At 45.1% G+C, this 21,035-nt stretch overlaps 1 protein-coding gene across 1 annotated transcript in view; it reads left to right on the forward strand.

The window, feature by feature from the left end:
- Positions 1 to 14,528, forward strand: part of LOC125228597 (DENN domain-containing protein 5B) — a 60,366-nt gene extending 45,838 nt beyond the window's left edge. Inside the window, exons 16-23 of the mRNA XM_048133229.1 lie at positions 614 to 791; positions 1,708 to 1,958; positions 2,243 to 2,385; positions 3,851 to 3,969; positions 5,285 to 5,454; positions 8,154 to 8,336; positions 8,773 to 8,986; positions 14,195 to 14,528. Of these exons, the coding sequence (XP_047989186.1) occupies positions 614 to 791; positions 1,708 to 1,958; positions 2,243 to 2,385; positions 3,851 to 3,969; positions 5,285 to 5,454; positions 8,154 to 8,336; positions 8,773 to 8,986; positions 14,195 to 14,372 (1,436 nt within the window). The 3' untranslated portion in view covers positions 14,373 to 14,528. The remainder of the gene's footprint in view (positions 1 to 613; positions 792 to 1,707; positions 1,959 to 2,242; positions 2,386 to 3,850; positions 3,970 to 5,284; positions 5,455 to 8,153; positions 8,337 to 8,772; positions 8,987 to 14,194) is intronic.
- The last annotated feature ends 6,507 nt before the right edge of the window (positions 14,529 to 21,035 follow it).

Raw genomic sequence — 21,035 nt, forward strand, 5'->3', positions numbered from 1 at the left:
TTTTTCACGTTTAATACGATTTCCCGTATACTACGCTTTTTTGGCTGGGTCCCCTCAGAATCGTTTTAAGCGGGTTCTACTGTAGTTGTATGTAGTAGTAATCACTTTATTGTGTACAACAGTTTATTTATATGCAATTTGTAGGAATAGAGATTTGCCTTCATATTGTTACGGAAACGTACGAACGTGTACTATTTCAGTCAGTCTCAGTACAAGATGTACTGACATTGACTGAACTAGCATGACAAATACGAACGTTTCCGGAAAAATACGAAGGAAACCCTTTTCGCACTACGTCTGTACATAAAAATAACAACATAAAATAAACAAAAGGTTTAGTTTTGAGGTAGTGTTGCTACAAAATAAAGCTTACATCGCTTATCGAACCAGCCTGAAATAATTTGTTTTAAACTTAATAAGAAGGTTGCGTCGTGATATTGGCTGAAAAACAGTGACAGCAATATTACTACTTAATAACTATCTTTATTGCACAAAAACACATTAAAAATAACATATTGCATCTCTTACAGTTAACCTTCGAGTAAACGAGAAGAAATTTAAAAGACTGCAAGAAATTCTATATTGTGAATTTACTAGATTGAAATGTTTCTAGATTTATCGTCAGTCGGTGCGGAAGTGGAGGCACAGCAGAACTCCGGCGCGCGATCCCGGGACAGTTCCCGCGGGGGATCCCGGGACAGTTCCCGGGACCGGCTCAGCAACGCGGGCACGTTGGAGCGCAAGCCCAGCCCGCTGCGCCCGCTGCCCGAGAGCCTCACCTTCGACATGAGGTGACTCCAGTCTCATACCTCCTCCCTAGAGTCCCTAGCACAGTATAAGGACGACCCAGTATTGTCCCGGATTTGTAAGTTCACATTTTTGACACATTTGTTTTGAAGTATGTTGCGATGTGGCTAAGACGTATCGTTTGCCAAATCTAACGATTAATTTCAAATTGGTTGAATCGATTAGGCCCTATGTACAAGGAGGCGCTTAAACAAATATACGATTTCTATCAACTTACTGAAATGTCATTTATTCAACTTATCGAAATGACAGACTGCCACAGCACTAGTTTAAAAATAAAAATAAATGATAAATGACATAATAAGTAAATCCTGCGCGATAAATTAATATCGTAAAATACTCACTAACGAAGATCCGCAAAAATGTAACATGTGTCAGATTATGTTTAAAGTAAGCGAAATATTGTTGTTAAAAGTACTTGATTTTTTTTTTAAATATTATTACAGGAGTTTATTTAAAATTTCATTAGGTTGCGCGAGTTTACGTTTTGTGGACGCTGTCATGTGTCAGAAAGAGGTTCTTACAGCTCTGGGACAATAGTGAATCTCCCGCGATCGGCATTTGGCTCTGCACCTCGAGCCTCGACCTTGGCATACGACCGCGATCGTTGTTCCCACATGTACTCTCTGCACCTCGCTGTGTGCGTGTGTGTAACAGGTGTCCCAACATATTTCCTCTTCTGCATTCAACAGTTCTTAAAGTACATCTATTTTCTTTCACTCTGTTTAAGACTTCCTCGTTTGTGACTTTTTCTGTCCAACTTATTTTCTCCATCCGCCGCCAGCATCACATTTTTACTAGTATGAACATTGTAAACTCGAGCCCGGAAACTTTCCTCTACGCGATAGTACTTCTATTAACTCGCTATGACAATCTTATCTAACCCTATTCTGTTTTCAGGAACATCCAAGCTATGACCGACATAAAAACCGAGATAGGCTACGCCCGCGCGTGGGTCCGTCTCTCTCTAGAGAAGAAGCTTCTCTCCAAGCATCTCCGCGAGCTCCTGGCCGACACCACACTCCTCCGCTCCCAGTACAAGAAGACCGCCTTCTTGCGGTGTGAGGAGGAGAGGGAACAATTCCTGTACCACCTGCTGACCTTGAACGCTGTCGACTACTTCTGCTTCACCAACACCTATCCCACCACTAGTAAGTGCTGGTTTCCTGGTCTATTGAAATACCAGCTGGAGCAAGAAGACCGGCTTCTTGCGGTGTGAGGAGGAGAGGAACAGTTCCTGTACCACCTGCTGACCTTGAACGCTGTCGACTACTTCTGCTTGACTGAATCTTCTACTGGCTGGTCCATACAAGCCGATTCCCACCGAATTGCCTAAAATTGATTACTAGTAAAATACCTAATGTTAAGATATGTGGGTTTCTTTTTGCTTTGGTGTTGCCTAGCCGAAATTTTCCACATCCACATTTTCATCCAGAACTGCCGTACCGAGTGCTGATCGTGCCATCCCGCAAGGCCAGCCAGACCACCGCCAACTGCTGGATCGCGATATCGGGCGTCAACGGGGACTCCACGCCCAAGATACCGATACCGCGGAACACCAACGAGTTTGTCTTCCACGTGAGTTGTATATTATTACTTTGCCCAACAGAGGATGGGCATTATGTATAATGCCCGGGCAATTTAATTATTTGAATAGTTATTATTAAACTGCCCACTCACAATGGGCATTATTCATAATGCCCGGGCATTATGTATAGTGCCTGATTTATCACTTGGTCCATAACATATACATAGTGTCTTATTGACGCAGGAATGTCAAGAGCCCTATTTTAACCAAGCAGAGACGTCTGCTAACAAATCTCCAAATATTTATATTTTTGACAAGTATTGAGTTGAAATTCCTAAATTTGCACTACAGATAGAATTATAAGACCAACGGCATTCGGTTCTTCAATCTTTTATCTCTATTCGTAAGAGCCATATTTTGAAAAAAAACAAATACGTATTTTTTATGAATATTTTAAATATGGTCTAAAAACACTTATCGAAATTTGATTTTATTGAAGAGTGTTACATAAATAAAATTGACATGTTTGGATTTGTCTTAGCATTTCCTACAAATTCAAGAGAAATTTTAATTTTAAAGTAATTAAAACAAAAGTTATGACCAAAATAACAGTTTTTTGGCCCTAAAATTGTTCAACTTTGATGCCAAGTATCACAGAAACAATGAGCTGCGAAGTAATTATGAGATACTATTTTGTTTAAAGACGATGCTGTTAATATGACAGGCTTTAGAAACTATCATAATATCAATGGATTCAAATCGAAGTTCACTGGCGCAGGGAACGCCCTTGAGGAATCCGTCCATCGTTCTTAATCAGCCCCGCCATAAAATTCGTAGTTCATTTCTTATGCGAAAATCGTAACCATCATGTGAAACGTAGAAATCATTTTCTTATTCCTTGTGTCGACGGAGCCTTACTCCTATTTCTGAACAGTTTTCCTGTCGGGTATTCGAAGCAACCCAAGGAACTTATCCTTTACACTCTAACAAAAAATAGGACAAATGAAAGACGAGACAACGCTAGCTCCATGCTCTCGTGCCAGTTGTAAACGCCCTCAAGCCGCCCTTATGTCACGTAAACACATTTGGACGAAGATTTCCTGTTATTAAACGGCATCCAAAAATGATCAAGTTACAAAATGAACCGTCAATTATTTGATTTTTTTATTATTATTATAAATGGGATTACTCTTGGCCACAGACTAGCCAAAAGCAAAGACGTGGCCTACGATGGAATGAGCTCGCCCAGAAGATGCCTGTTCACCCTTGATTTGATAGTTGCCGGGTTATATGAGCTCGGAAATATAGCCGCCGGCAAGGAATTCCACTCCTTGGTAGTGCGCATAAGAAAAGAAGAAGCAAAGCGCTTCGTGCGAATTAACGGAATAACTACCAAGTAAGGATGGAAACCGGCCGTGCGTCTAAGAGTCTGATGGTAGAATGGGGACGGTGGAATAAGCTCTTGTAGCTCTTGATTGATTGATTTGTGTTAACGATTGACAAATGATGTTGCAGCATAAAAACTTGGGCGTGTTGTCGACACTGCGCATCGGGCACGACAACTCGGGGCTCTCGCCGCGATGGCTGCTGGACCAGGTGTACGTGAGGAACGAAGTCACGGGGCATACTTATACGTGAGTACTTTTTTGATTGTACTTTTCGGTAAAAAATATACACTTTTGCTGACGTTTTCTTTTATTGGAGACAGAAGGCACTTGACTACAACTTCACCTGATGGAAAGTGCCGATGCAGTTTAAGATGCAGTATGTTCACAGAACCAGGGGCGGCTCACTCCGCGATTCTATTGCCGCGCTACAAGTACATGCTGGCGGCCGCGAGTTCGCGGCCTAATCAGGGGTAGCGCGCGTTCTCGCGGAACGCACGTTCGCACTTTCTATTGTTACTTTACGTTGCGAATTTTTTTTTAGGTTCATATGCGTTGTCCTCGTGTGGAATGGCTAATAATGTTTACTTAAATAAATATCTTGAATAAAATAAATACCATAGGACATTTTTACACATATCTACTATTGATTAAGACCCCCGGAAAGGTTCAATAAGGCTTGTGATGATGGAAATTAAACAAAAATATATAAATACTATATATATACCTAGAAAGTACCCAAGACCTGAATATAATAGTATAACATTTTATTGAGTATTAATTTGTTTTAATCCATAGGCAACCCTATCGCCGAACGCCGCGCACGTGCGGTTCATTTCTTTGTTAGAATTTTGTAGGCATTTAAAAAGGCGGCATGTCGCGAACATCAAAGTAGTGGGCCTTCTGTACTTGTACTATTATATATTCTGTGACAGAACTTAATTTAGATAGAAGAAACAAATTCATATATTTGTATAGGGGCCGAGCGTGTCAAATTTTGTACTGAAGTTGATTCTTGCCTGTAATTTTAAATATGTCTCAGGCTCTTGATTGTTCATAATTTTTGTGTTGTTGCAATTGAATATCACGTAACGAGGCATTTTTTATGTTTTGGTTGACTTCAACTTACAAAAATTGACGCCCGAAAGCTGCAAGCTGCGAGTAAAGACGGACAACTCAGTGGATTTCACTGAGTTCATTTGACACGCTAAGTAGATACGTTTGCTTGATCTATGGTATATATGACATCTGTGAGTATGTTTATCTAAAAGATGTTCACTCTTTATTTGAAAAGATCCAAGTTACTCTGAGCTGGAAATAGATGTGCAGGAAGCGAATTCCACGTCTTTTTTCTCCTTCTTTACATCCTGTTACCCTCTGCTGGGGTGTAGGGCTCGTTGTTTTAGTTTTCTATATTTTCCAGATCAGATCTCGTGCTGCTACGTCATAGCAGGCGAGAATACCATTCATAACAATTTAGTTGAAAATTGGCGCTTAAATAGATTTTGGCAAAAAAGATACTGTAGCGAGCTTGATGATATAGATATTTGTTGGTGTTGTCCAGGTTCCCCTGCAACCGCTGGCTGGGCCTGGGAGTAGACGACGGCAGCACGGAGCGGCTGCTGGTGGCGGCGCGCCTGCGCGGCGGCCGCTCCCCGCGCACGCCCGCGCCCCCACCCCCCACCACGCCCAGCACCACGCACCTCTCCACCGCCACCATCCAGCACATGATCGGTGAGGACCTGCTGTGCGAGCTCCTCGCTCCAGCATGGTGAAGCTCCTCGCTCTAGGTGTAGACGGCAGCACGGAGCTGCTGGTGGCGGCGCGCCTGCGCGGCGGCCGCTCCCCGCGCACGCCCGCGCCCCCACCCCCCACCACGCCCAGCACCACGCACCTCTCCACCGCCACCATCCAGCACATGATCGGTGAGGACCTGCTGTGCGAGCTCCTCGCTCCAGCATGGTGAAGCTCCTCGCTCTAGGTGTAGACGGCAGCACGGAGCTGCTGGTGGCGGCGCGCCTGCGCGGCGGCCGCTCCCGCGCACGCCCGCGCCCCCACCCCCCACCACGCCCAGCACCACGCACCTCTCCACCGCCACCATCCAGCACATGATCGGTGAGGACCTGCTGTGCGAGCTCCTCGCTCCAGCATGGTGAAGCTCCTCGCTCTAGGTGTAGACGGCAGCACGGAGCTGCTGGTGGCGGCGCGCCTGCGCGGCGGCCGCTCCCCGCGCACGCCCGCGCCCCCGCCCCCGCCACGCCCAGCACCACGCACCTCTCCACCGCCACCATCCAGCACATGATCGGTGAGGACCTGCTGTGCGAGCTCCTCGCTCCAGCATGGTGAAGCTCCTCGCTCTAGGTGTAGACGGCAGCACGGAGCTGCTGGTGGCGGCGCGCCTGCGCGGCGGCCGCTCCCCGCGCACGCCCGCGCCCCCGCCCCCCACCACGCCCAGCACCACGCACCTCTCCACCGCCACCATCCAGCACATGATCGGTGAGGACCTGCTGTGCGAGCTCCTCGCTCCAGCATGGTGAAGCTCCTCGCTCTAGGTGTAGACGGCAGCACGGAGCTGCTGGTGGCGGCGCGCCTGCGCGGCGGCCGCTCCCCGCGCACGCCCGCGCCCCCCCCCCCACCACGCCCAGCACCACGCACCTCTCCACCGCCACCATCCAGCACATGATCGGTGAGGACCTGCTGTGCGAGCTCCTCGCTCCAGCATGGTGAAGCTCCTCGCTCTAGGTGTAGACGGCAGCACGGAGCTGCTGGTGGCGGCGCGCCTGCGCGGCGGCCGCTCCCCGCGCACGCCCGCGCCCCCGCCCCCCGCCACGCCCAGCACCACGCACCTCTCCACCGCCACCATCCAGCACATGATCGGTGAGGACCTGCTGTGCGAGCTCCTCGCTCCAGCATGGTGAAGCTCCTCGCTCTAGGTGTAGACGGCAGCACGGAGCTGCTGGTGGCGGCGCGCCTGCGCGGCGGCCGCTCCCCGCGCACGCCCGCGCCCCCGCCCCCCACCACGCCCAGCACCACGCACCTCTCCACCGCCACCATCCAGCACATGATCGGTGAGGACCTGCTGTGCGAGCTCCTCGCTCCAGCATGGTGAAGCTCCTCGCTCTAGGTGTAGACGGCAGCACGGAGCTGCTGGTGGCGGCGCGCCTGCGCGGCGGCCGCTCCCCGCGCACGCCCGCGCCCCCGCCCCCCACCACGCCCAGCACCACGCACCTCTCCACCGCCACCATCCAGCACATGATCGGTGAGGACCTGCTGTGCGAGCTCCTCGCTCCAGCATGGTGAAGCTCCTCGCTCTAGGTGTAGACGGCAGCACGGAGCTGCTGGTGGCGGCGCGCCTGCGCGGCGGCCGCTCCCCGCGCACGCCCGCGCCCCCGCCCCCACCACGCCCAGCACCACGCACCTCTCCACCGCCACCATCCAGCACATGATCGGTGAGGACCTGCTGTGCGAGCTCCTCGCTCCAGCATGGTGAAGCTCCTCGCTCTAGGTGTAGACGGCAGCACGGAGCTGCTGGTGGCGGCGCGCCTGCGCGGCGGCCGCTCCCGCGCACGCCCGCGCCCCCGCCCCCGCCACGCCCAGCACCACGCACCTCTCCACCGCCACCATCCAGCACATGATCGGTGAGGACCTGCTGTGCGAGCTCCTCGCTCCAGCATGGTGAAGCTCCTCGCTCTAGGTGTAGACGGCAGCACGGAGCTGCTGGTGGCGGCGCGCCTGCGCGGCGGCCGCTCCCCGCGCACGCCCGCGCCCCCGCCCCCGCCACGCCCAGCACCACGCACCTCTCCACCGCCACCATCCAGCACATGATCGGTGAGCTCTGTGATCACTTCTCGCTTCCATTCTCACTTATGTTATTACCATGAAACTTATGTTTAGCAATTCGTTTACCATCCGCCTTACCTGCCAGCGACCCCGTTCAACTAGCTTGACAGTTTCCGATGTGCTGCTACACGATGCTGGAATAACTACCCGCACTATAATGGAATAATATTACTAACTTTTGCTTAAAAGTCGAAAATTTCGAAATGCTCCATACAAACTTCCACTCCCATATTAGGGAAGTGGGGGTTGGAAAGAGACAAAAAGTAGCCTATGTCACTCTCCATCCCTTCAACTATCTCCACTTGAAAAATCGCGTCAATTCGTCGCTCCATTTTGTCGTGAAAGACGATCAAACACACACATACTTTCCCATTTATAATATAAGTATGGATATCCATACTAATATTATAAATGGGAAAGTATGTGTAGAAATAGTTGAAGGGATGGAGAGTGACATAGGCTACTTTTTGTCTCTTTCTGACCCCCCACTTCCCTAAAATAGGAGGTGGAAGTTTGTATGCAGCATTCCCCAATTTTCGAATTTAACTCGAGCGACGCCAAAAGCTGGATTAATACATGATTTATTATCACAGGTGACTGCGTGAACGCCATAGTGAAGTGGCACTACCAGTCGAAGAGAGACAAGGACGCGAACTCGCTCAGCGTGCTGCTGTGCGGGGAGAACGGGCTCGTCAAGTGCTTGGAGCAAGCCTTCCTCTGCGGGTTCAAGTCCACTCGCCTGTTCGGGAAGAATTTCTTCATTTGGGATTATTTTGGTTCGTTTTACGTATTTTGATAGTTATTAAATATGCAGGTTGGCTTTGATATATACTTTATTTTTGAAGGTATATAGTTTTTTTTTTCTTTCAAAGCGCCTATTTTCGAAAAAAATTTTTTATCAAAAACTGTTTCTGGAAAACCCTGGTTCTTTTGATCTATCGAACGATATCTCAAATGATAGTGTAAAAGTAAAGACACATACAACCTAGCAAAAAAGAGTACAAATTAAAAAGGAGCAACAACGTAGGGTTGTCTTTGTCTACATACATGTAAGAGAACGAGATTGATTCGAAAGAGACACTACAATGTCGACACTTTTTATTCCCTAGGTACTCTTTTTTGCCAGGTTACGTGTGTAGGAGGTATCTACCCTAAAATTTGTATATATAATTGTCATGGTAAGATGAGTATCTAAAATCTATTTATTTACAGCGAAAGTGAAAGACGAGTTCAAACTAAGCCTCTGCGACGAGCCAAGCGCGCAGGCGCAAGCCAGCACCTGCGGGGTCTCCTACAACTGCCGCCAGGACCAGGAGCACAGAGCCATCTGGCGGTGCTACTGCCACCTGATGGACGAGGTCAGCGGAGTGGGACGCACGCTCGGCAAGGACGGCAAGTTCCAGCTGTTCATCTGTCTGAGTCTGAGGTGAGTGCTGCCACCAGGAGCACAGAGCCATCTGGCGGTGCTACTGCCACCTGATGGACGAGGTCAGCGGAGTGGGACGCACGCTCGGCAAGGACGGCAAGTTCCAGCTGTTCATCTGTCTGAGTCTGAGGTGAGTGCTGCCACCTGGAGCACAGAGCCATCTGGCGGTGCTACTGCCACCTGATGGACGAGGTCAGCGGAGTGGGACGCACGCTCGGCAAGGACGGCAAGTTCCAGCTGTTCATCTGTCTGAGTCTGAGGTGAGTGCTGCCACCTGGAGCACAGAGCCATCTGGCGGTGCTACTGCCACCTGATGGACGAGGTCAGCGGAGTGGGACGCACGCTCGGCAAGGACGGCAAGTTCCAGCTGTTCATCTGTCTGAGTCTGAGGTGAGTGCTGCCACCTGGAGCACAGAGCCATCTGGCGGTGCTACTGCCACCTGATGGACGAGGTCAGCGGAGTGGGACGCACGCTCGGCAAGGACGGCAAGTTCCAGCTGTTCATCTGTCTGAGTCTGAGGTGAGTGCTGCCACCAGGAGCACAGAGCCATCTGGCGGTGCTACTGCCACCTGATGGACGAGGTCAGCGGAGTGGGACGCACGCTCGGCAAGGACGGCAAGTTCCAGCTGTTCATCTGTCTGAGTCTGAGGCGAGTGCTGCCACCTGGAGCACAGAGCCATCTGGCGGTGCTACTGCCACCTGATGGACGAGGTCAGCGGAGTGGGACGCACGCTCGGCAAGGACGGCAAGTTCCAGCTGTTCATCTGTCTGAGTCTGAGGTGAGTGCTGCCACCAGGAGCACAGAGCCATCTGGCGGTGCTACTGCCACCTGATGGACGAGGTCAGCGGAGTGGGACGCACGCTCGGCAAGGACGGCAAGTTCCAGCTGTTCATCTGTCTGAGTCTGAGGTGAGTGCTGCCACCAGGAGCACAGAGCCATCTGGCGGTGCTACTGCCACCTGATGGACGAGGTCAGCGGAGTGGGACGCACGCTCGGCAAGGACGGCAAGTTCCAGCTGTTCATCTGTCTGAGTCTGAGGTGAGTGCTGCCACCTGGAGCACAGAGCCATCTGGCGGTGCTACTGCCACCTGATGGACGAGGTCAGCGGAGTGGGACGCACGCTCGGCAAGGACGGCAAGTTCCAGCTGTTCATCTGTCTGAGTCTGAGGTGAGTGCTGCCACCAGGAGCACAGAGCCATCTGGCGGTGCTACTGCCACCTGATGGACGAGGTCAGCGGAGTGGGACGCACGCTCGGCAAGGACGGCAAGTTCCAGCTGTTCATCTGTCTGAGTCTGAGGTGAGTGCTGCCACCTGGAGCACAGAGCCATCTGGCGGTGCTACTGCCACCTGATGGACGAGGTCAGCGGAGTGGGACGCACGCTCGGCAAGGACGGCAAGTTCCAGCTGTTCATCTGTCTGAGTCTGAGGTGAGTGCTGCCACCTGGAGCACAGAGCCATCTGGCGGTGCTACTGCCACCTGATGGACGAGGTCAGCGGAGTGGGACGCACGCTCGGCAAGGACGGCAAGTTCCAGCTGTTCATCTGTCTGAGTCTGAGGTGAGTGCTGCCACCTGGAGCACAGAGCCATCTGGCGGTACTACTGCCACCAGGGTGGCTAGCCGAATGGCACAATCGCTCACGAAACGAAGCGCTAGTAGATATCTATCTCTATCGCGCTTGCGTATTGGCGCGACAGAGCCAGCGGCGTATCGCTTTCGTTTGGCGTCGGAGAAATGCCATTCGGCTACGGGGCCTGATGGACGAGGTCAGCGGAGTGGGACACACGCTCGGCAAGGACGGCAAGTTCCAGCTGTTCATCTGTCTGAGTCTGAGGTGAGTGCTGCCACCAGGAGCACAGAGCCATCTGGCGGTGCTACTGCCACCTGATGGACGAGGTCAGCGGAGTGGGACGCACGCTCGGCAAGGACGGCAAGTTCCAGCTGTTCATCTGTCTGAGTCTGAGGTGAGTGCTGCCACCAGGAGCACAGAGCCAGCTGGCGGTGCTACTGCCACCTGATGGACGAGGTCAGCGGAGTGGGACGCACGCTCGGCAAGGACGGCAAGTTCCAGCTGTTCATCTGTCTGAGTCTGAGGTGAGTGCTGCCACCTGGAGCACAGAGCCATCTGGCGGTGCTACTGCCACCTGATGGACGAGGTCAGCGGAGTGGGACGCACGCTCGGCAAGGACGGCAAGTTCCAGCTGTTCATCTGTCTGAGTCTGAGGTGAGTGCTGCCACCTGGAGCACAGAGCCATCTGGCGGTGCTACTGCCACCTGATGGACGAGGTCAGCGGAGTGGGACGCACGCTCGGCAAGGACGGCAAGTTCCAGCTGTTCATCTGTCTGAGTCTGAGGTGAGTGCTGCCACCAGGAGCACAGAGCCAGCTGGCGGTGCTACTGCCACCTGATGGATGAGGTCAGCGGAGTGGGACGCACGCTCGGCAAGGACGGCAAGTTCCAGCTGTTCATCTGTCTGAGTCTGAGGTGAGTGCTGCCACCTGGAGCACAGAGCCATCTGGCGGTGCTACTGCCACCTGATGGACGAGGTCAGCGGAGTGGGACGCACGCTCGGCAAGGACGGCAAGTTCCAGCTGTTCATCTGTCTGAGTTTGAGGTGAGTGCTGCCACCTGGAGCACAGAGCCATCTGGCGGTGCTACTGCCACCTGATGGACGAGGTCAGCGGAGTGGGACGCACGCTCGGCAAGGACGGCAAGTTCCAGCTGTTCATCTGTCTGAGTCTGAGGTGAGTGCTGCCACCAGGAGCACAGAGCCAGCTGGCGGTGCTACTGCCACCTGATGGACGAGGTCAGCGGAGTGGGACGCACGCTCGGCAAGAACGGCAAGTTCCAGCTGTTCATCTGTCTGAGTCTGAGGTGAGTGCTGCCACCTGGAGCACAGAGCCATCTGGCGGTGCTACTGCCACCTGATGGACGAGGTCAGCGGAGTGGGACGCACGCTCGGCAAGGACGGCAAGTTCCAGCTGTTCATCTGTCTGAGTTTGAGGTGAGTACTGACATACCGTAGGACTCATTTTGTGTAACATTATCCGTATATTTTATATATATGTCGGAGATTGACCAAAATGTGGTTTAAGATACGTTTTATGACGCTTTATTTGTCAAATATAGCGTATGCACAGACCAATACAACAAGACGGCCCTTACAGGGCGACTCGCGGTCACCAAGCATACGACAAATCAGGTTTATAAAAGTTTGAACGCGTGCGACACCGATCAGTAGCGCCCAAGTATACGACCCGCTAACAGTGTTCGTGTCCGCTCGGGAAAAAATCTTAAATAATCAAATTTGGTTGCAAAGAATGGTCTCTTGCAGCATAAAGTGGTGTGGCAAGTCTTCTAACACTTATACATATAAAAAAAGATGGAATAACATTCCACAGTTAAGTCAAAATAATTATTTTGTTGAATATTGTTTATTATCCGCGGAGTTCATTTATACTGGTCAATATGGCTGTACTGAGCGGCGCCGAGGCGCGTCCATCCCTTTTTGCCTAGTTAACAATGCGATATGCTATCTCTTTCACGTAAACGTTCTCATCTTCTCCAAGGTTAGCTGGAAGAGATCCCTTATAGGGATAAGCTCGCCTTTGTATCTCTATTCCTACAAATTGTATATAAACTGTTGTACACAATAAAGTGATTACTACTACTACTAAACGACTAGGGATGGGGCCATGTTAGTTTATGTCTGTTGCGGGAACTTCGTACTACCGTTCGTACCATGTGCTACCATTTAATGAAATATAAAAGAAAGCAGATTTGTAATTGTGAATAATTATCTAGAATCTGTAGAGTTTGTAGTGTTATTTAGTTGATTGATTAGTTTAGAATATTTAGTTGGTAATTTAACTTAGTAAACGTAAGTAAAAATGCAGTTTAGTTATTAGTTACTAGAATGATTTTTATTGAGGTGCTATCACAATCATCATCCTCCTTGCGTTATCCCGGCATCGGCATTCGCCACGGCTCATGGGAGCCTGGGGTCCGCTTTGGAAACTAATCCCAAGATTTGGCGTAGGCACTAGTTTTATGAAAGCGACTGCCATCTGACCTTCCAACCCGAAGGCCTTATTATAATTTAATTATAATATTATAATTTGTTGCAAAACAAATTCACCACAGTACTGGTACCGGTACCATTGTCTATAATAGACATGTCCCATTCCCATCCCTACTGCTAATCGTAAAGGCGCGCCATTATTTGAAGCGACCAATGGCAGCACCGTGCGCGCCCGCCTCACCCCGCAAGGATTGGTGATTTGCGTCTCGAACAATATCGCTTGCATTAGGCTTCTAGTGGGGTGTTCTGTGAGCGTATGTCACCAACGTATATATATAAAGACTAAACATGAAATGACTAGAGTTGAAATTTCGATAAACTGCATGACATATATGCATAGTAGGGTACAGATGTAGTGCAAAAAGTATTGCTTTCGTATTGTTACGGAAACGTACGAACGTATTATGCTATTTCAGTCAGTCTCAGTACAAGATGTACCGACATTGACTGAACTAGCATTACAAATACGAACGTTTCCGGAAAAATACGAAGGAAAGCCTTTTCGCACTTCATCTGTAGAGTTTTTAACCCTCGACGCAAAAACGACGGGGTGTTATAAGTTTGACGTGTCTGTCTGCCTGTCTGTGTGTGTGAGATTTAGTTTTGTTTTTGTTCGAAAGCTGAGTTAGTCGATAGTGTTCTTAGCTATGTTTCATGAAAATCGGTCCACTATGTCCGGGGTCTTTTAAAAATTTAAATTTTTACATGTACACCGTGGTTTTTTTTTCCGTTAAATTCGACACGTAGCTAGGTTCATTATCAGGAACCACCCTGTATATCACTTTTAGTTAAATTCGCAAAAACATTTTTTTCATAATTTTCATACATAATAAATCAATTTATTAGTGTGAGAGACCCTTAAGAATAACATTCAAGTTAGTGTCAAGTGATTGACGGCATATGTCAAAACAAATAACATTAGGAATTGGTAAAAGCTGTCACACAAGTGTTCAGTAATTATCTTTATTTTTTTAATAACTTGATAACCGTAAGAGTTAAGACGCTAGTTTCTTAGAGAAATTAATTGTATTTGATCTAAAGAACCTTCCCTTAAAGTTAACGGAATTCAATAAAAACAGGGTGTATAGTCTTTGGATTAAACTAACATTGTTTCTCGATGCACAGGGAGCACTGGCTGCACAGAATGCTAGTGCCCATGTCACTCACGCGCGTCACCGCCGAGATGTACGAAGAGCAGAGCTTCCTGCGCAAGCGCGGGCTGCTCACGTTCCTCCGCCAAATCCTGGAACCGCTGGACGAGTTCGACATTGTACTCGAAAACTCACTTACACAAGGTATTTAAACCTTTAAACCAGAAAAACTATCATGCAAGATTTAGGAACCCTTATAATGCAGAAGAGAAGTGTTACGCAAGATTGGGCCATATTTTTCAAAGTTGTCCACCCGACTTTTTGTAACATGGGTATTTTTTACGCGATTCATACTCAAAATCGCGAGGTCTTTCGATCCTGATAGGAGAATAAAAATATCCCAAGATTTCCATACATTTTTGAAACCTTCCATTCCGTTACCTCCAGACAAAATGTATAAAAAAATGGTAACGGAACGGGAAAAAAATCTTGGGACACTTTTTTTTCTCCTATAAGGATTGAAAGAGCTCATGATAGTCGCGATTCTGAGTGGAAGCCATATATAAATTTCCAAATCAAAAAAAAGTGGGGTCGACAACCTTTGAAGAAAAGGGCCCATTTGAACCTTTATAAGTCAGAAAAGGTATCATGCCAGGTATTTAAACCTTTAAAGTAGAAGATAACTCTCACGCAAGGTCTATTTCTAAAGCTCGGCCACACATGCGCGTTTTGATAGCGTAGGCGGAGCGGTAGCGGAGCGTGAGCGGAGCGCAACGATAGCGGTGCGCCGGACGAAAGCTGGCGTTGCGCCCACCGGACGCCGCCGGGAACTAACGAGCGTGGATTGCGAGCGGAATTCCGCCGGCGCACCGCTATCATTGCGCTCCGCTAACGCTATGAAAACGCTTTATGTGTGGCGGAGGCTTAAGTGAAGGGCGTCAGTTCTGAGCACAGACTACCCAGATACCGCATTAGAGCGGTTTCTCGCTACGTCCGATCATTTGTCATCTTACTTTTTGCATCACAATATGGATGATTCCTTTCAGATTCCTCAGAGATGATAAGATAAGCAAAATTACAGGGAAAATAGTTTAGCCTGTTTGACCACACTGCTTATAAAGGGTTAACTACCAAAGAGTATATGACCTTGGTTACTTATTGTAGAAGAATATATTTTAAAACCAAAGAGTAATCTGATACAGTCAACAACACAGCTGTGAATACAGACAAAGTGCCAAATATATGTATACAGAACTTTATTGCCTGTACATTAAGGTGTCTATACATATTTTTGGCACTTTGTATTCACAGCTGTGTTGTTAACTGTACAATCGTAATTCGTAATACGAGTAGCAGTAGGTACTTAGAAGTCGCGGAAAATTAACCTATGTTTGGTTCTGTTTCGAGGGTTTACTGGTGAAACCCGATAAGTTGAGCAAACTGGTTTTTAAATTCGAACTATGTGCAGTTTCCACAATGTTGTTATTTCAAGGATAAATTCACTAGTAAACCCTCGGTTTGTAAAACAACTATTTGATACGAATTATTTTTATTCGCCTGTTACTTATTGAGTGTTTTTTTTTTCATAATTGTTAAACGTGGCAACATTGCCTTCAGTGGTAACATTACCCGTCGGCATTACTAAACAAAAATTGCTTATATTCATTAAATAAAACTTAAATAGCTTAAAGTAATTATGTATTAAGATATCTATGAGCTATTTACCTTTAACTGTAGCAACTTTACTCATTGTAAATTTCTATAGTAAAGTTACCACAAATGATAAAGTTGTCACGTTTGACAGTATCATTTGTACGTCTGCGTCTACCAATCGCACCTCTAGAGCGAAATTGACACAGCTCTATAGCGACTTGTTGGAGCGTTTCGGTTTTGGTTAGAAGGTGCGCAATGGCATGTGCTTCTCAGTCGCATTAAAGAATAAAGAAAGAGATGAATTCGATCTGCCTACGGGTCAACTTATATCTACTATACGCACAACGTAGCACATTTTTTTGTGAAATATTCTTTGTATACATTCATTTGATATGGGATTAAGTACTCAGACATTTCACGCCGTAGGATTTTAAAATACTTACAAAATATTATGTTATTAACATATATTTCATATATTAATTTAACTCACTGTGGTAGGTTATTTTACATTATATCAGTGTTTATTGATATTAAGTAATAAATAAGTATGTCACACAAAATACTCAGGACAGGCCACCACAATATCTAGATGTTAGTTTTTAGATATTATTTTATTAAGTTTACATGTGATTTTATTATCTTATGTCTTGCCAGTTGAACCCAAAGATTATTTTTTTATGGTGCTTATGATAGTTAAGTTTATATAGTTATTATTTTTTACTATCTCATGTATTATGATTATGTACCTAGCTAATAGCTACAATTAGAGTACTTTGTATTGTAATGTTATCATATTTTGACATGACAGGATTGACAGGTAATGTATTTAGTGTTTTTTTTTATGTTATAAATGTGCCACTACGCCATGTATAACGATGTTATGTTATAATTTGTTTGTAATACATGTACTAATATCCAGAAATACAGAAAAATTACATTTCTAACATCATAACTTCATTTTATTTACTTATTTATTTTATTTAAGGCATGATAAGTAAATAAAATAATCATCATTCATATTTTTTTACAAAAGTATATATAAGATCGTATTTTTCTGTATGTGTGTGATTACAATACAATACAATTTCTGGATATTGGTATCGTTTCATCTCGCACGAAGAATCGACATGTGGACTGAATTGTTATCATTATAATATTCAATGAGGTATTTGTTCCTTACTGTACTAATCTGTCCTAGTGTCTAAATGGATTAACCCTTAAATTGGCAACAGGACACAGGAAACACATACCTTGGACCGTATTTATTTGCAAATTCTGTTTGGGAATGGAATTACAATATTAGTGTATTTGCATAATATATATTATATGTATCGTTGTCTGAGTGCCCACAACACAAGTCTTCTTCCGTGAGACTCAGTCAATCTGTGTATGAATATCCTATAATATTTTAATTTTATTCAAAGACAAATTGCCAATTAAAGGGTAAAAGGAATGTGCGTGTCAAAAGAGTTTTAGATCTGGTTCAGGAATCTGTGTGTGGTGGGTTTTAGATGTTATGTTGATAAATCTATTTTGACAAATTATGTCAAGCTTATGATATTATAGTTACTAGGTACATTTTAATACTCGAAGTGGCAATTCAAATTGGTGTTAATACAGTGCTATGTAAAAATTCGTAGATTTATTAAATGATTGGTACGTACTACAGAATTATTATCGTTAAAAGTGGCAACTTTACCAATATAAATACAGAGCTCAATTCAACCAATATACATTTTTAAACTGGATTTACACCTGCAAGTTTTGAGACGCAACTATGGGTAAGAATGAGTGGCAAATATCTGCATCTCTTTCTTGCAACCTTTGTTCAAAACTTGCAACAATAACTTGCAGGTGTAGGTAAATTCAGCTTTAGACTTCTCTGAGCTCTTTTCTACAACTGTGGCATCTTTGCCTTTTGTGGTAAAGTTACCACAGGAAGTAAAGTTGCCAAGTTTGGTGGTATTATAGATTTTCGTGTTATGGAAGGCACTAAAATAACTTTGATGAAATTGAATGATATTATAAGGTAACCTTGGTAACCCTCCATAGTGTATCGTTAGCAAAGCGAATAGTTAGTGGTTTAAATTGTATTTACCACTGAACCTTTTAACCTAGTTATTTTTAAAAGCAGGGTTTATTATAGGTAAACTGTTTTTTTTTTTAAATTCCGTTTACTTCGGGGTATTTAAACTGATAACAGGCCCTTAGGCGAGTATACTATACACACTCGTAGGAGTCTTAGGGGCCTTAAAAGATAAAAATAAATGATTGATTGTTTCTAAAAAAGACACCCTTGAATTTAACGGACTTTGAAATACACTTTGTCATTTATTTCTAAACAATCTCTTATGATATTTTAAGTCCCAGTTAGCAGCAAGCAAACCAAAGCAAAAGTGTGACTTTTTTTAAGTAGCTACATGATTAAGTATTACTGTACATGTATCTGGTCCCCGTAGCCGACTAACGTTTCTGCGATGCGAAACGCCGCAGAAATGTAGTCTGGCTCTGTCGCGCCAATACGTAAGAGCGATAGAGATAGATTAAGCCACGAAAGAGATATTATCGTGAGCGTTTCGCGAGCGTTTGTGCATTCGGCGACGCACACTGTTCCTTAAAATGAAACGTCAAAATTAAATCAGTAGGTCGATGTTATGGTTGTTTACGTCTGCCGTCCTAGGTGTCAACATTAAGTTTCTTGCTCGTGTATTGGCTAATTATTCTTTAGGGACAAAAGATGGCGCTTTCCGGTCACAGAATAGATGTAAGATGAGTAAACATCCTCCGATATTACGGGGCTGTTACACGGGCAACGCTATTGCCAACAATTCACATACCATTGCCGCGTTTTCTCCATAGTTAGTTGGTGCATATTGAACAAACACAGTATGTGAATTGCTAGCAATTGTGTTGCCCGGGTAACAGCACCTTCGCTATTATAAATACCTATACTTGCTGTTACTTATGCTCAAAGGCATTTCTTACCTTTGACTTTTTTTCTAAATATTATGATTTCATAATCATAATAAATACTGGTAGGGTTTATTACAGTTACAAAAATATTAGATGGTATATTGTGGAAGCTATAGAGATTGATATTATCTAGCTCTCTAAGAGGTTGGTACAGATCTTCAAAATTTCGATCGGTTACGTGTATAAGTATTTTCTAAACTTTCAAGATGTAGAGTAGGGTATCAGTTATCGATTTTAGACAGCGCCTAGCAGATGTCGAAGTTAACCACAACTTTAGCGTGCGTGCCAAAATTTTATACCAGCAGAATAATAAAGCCTTCTATAGACGGTCAAGCAAAACTAGTCACTAAAAATATTTTTTTTTTATGATGGACGTCGCCCCTACATTTTTCAAATGTGCCGCCTTTTTTTAGTGACAAGTTTTTTTGACCGACTATAAAACCTACTCAAGGCGTAAAGTAAACCATGAATGAATTCATTTTTTATATGCCAAGCCAACGCGATTAGTAATAAATATTCCTCCGTGCGTGGCTGTCATCCAATCTATATTTTATATGTGGGTGAATCAACTTTTTCTTGCCTGCTTGCACAATTTCAGTAGCATAATTTTGCATAAAACCAGCGTGACTCAGGGGACCGTAACCATGGCAATAACAGGCAAGAAAAAGTTGATTCACCCCTGTATTCAAAATGAAAACTTCAATTGAAGGAAGTGGGTCTATAATTATCGAGTAAAACTAAAATTTTACTAGTACAAAAATAGTTTCATACTTGAATTAAATAAAAGCGTGTAAAAACCAAATACTTGCATGCCTACTCAATTACTTTGTTTAAATGGAAATAGGTACCTATATGTAATATGTGACTATTTGTGTATAGTTGTAAATGTTACGTTTAAGCCTTAAATGTAATATTGTAACTATGTATTGTTCAAGTACCTAATAGGTATTTAATTTGCCGTCCTATTGCCAAAAATATGTGACATCATTACAAAATTTATTCGTTTCGAAAGTTAAATATTATATGGGATTTCATTTCATACCTAAAAGGTGCAATTCTCATTGAAAAGCACATATTATTCATAAAAACCACTACAAAAAAATTGCAAAATGTAGGGGCAAAGGGTTATCGTCCTATAGAAATTGGGCTTCACCATCTATTTGAATTTTGCGCCTTTTAATTATGACAAACTTGCATGACCACTATACTTCACACTGACTCAGGGTTCGTACAGATGTATTGAACACAACAGCAACTAGTATAAAAAAAAAAACCGGCCAAGAGCGTGTCGGGCCACGCTCAGTGTAAGGTTCCGTAGTTTTCCGTATTTTGCTCAAAAACTACTAAACCTATCAAGTTCAAAACAATTTTCCTATGAAAGTCTTCATAAAGTTCTACTTTTGTGATTTTTTTCATATTTTTTAAACATATGGTTCAAAAGTTAAGGGGGGGACGCAACTTTTTTTCCTTTAATCGATTATTTCCGAAAATATTAATATTATCAAAAAACGATCTTAGTAAACCCTTATTCATTTTTAAATACCTATCCAACAATATATCACACGTTGCATGAAAAAAAATATCAGCCCCACTTTACATGTAGGGGGCGCCCAAATAAAACATGTTTTTCCATTTTTTATTTTTGCACTTTCGTGATTGATATACATATTGTACCAAATTTCAGCTTTCTAATGCTAACGGTTACTGAGATTATCCGCGGACGGACGGACGGACAGACAGACATGGCGAAACTATAAGGGTTCCTAGTTGACTACAGAACCCTAAAAACAGTGGATCTGTAGTACAGATGCACTGTTTTTTTTTATACTAGTTGCTGTTTCTGATGCAGATTCTGTACCGGCCTTAGTGAAATCGTATATGTATTCTGTTATTGAGGTATAACTTCCTGATGCAGCTCACCATATTAGTAATCTAAATATTAAACGACATGAAATGTAATTTTAATTACAACGGTTTTTCGCTGTAATTAAGAAACTTGCTAAAAATATTATCTTTTTTAATTTCCCAAGTCTTCCTGTACCTGGTGTACTTAATTAAAGCTGGCACCAAAGATTTGTGAAAATATGTCCTCTTTTTACTGTTTAGACATAGGTAATAGCGGAATGTCCAATAAAACAAACTTATTTGGTCAAAAAACGCGTTTTATTAATTTTGCCTACTCCTATCCTATGAACTAAAACGATCTTCAGAATTAAAAAAAGTAAGATATTACATATAAAGCGCCCTCC

Source organism: Leguminivora glycinivorella, chromosome 8 (assembly GCF_023078275.1).
Source record: "Leguminivora glycinivorella isolate SPB_JAAS2020 chromosome 8, LegGlyc_1.1, whole genome shotgun sequence".
Taxonomy (NCBI): domain Eukaryota; kingdom Metazoa; phylum Arthropoda; class Insecta; order Lepidoptera; family Tortricidae; genus Leguminivora; species Leguminivora glycinivorella.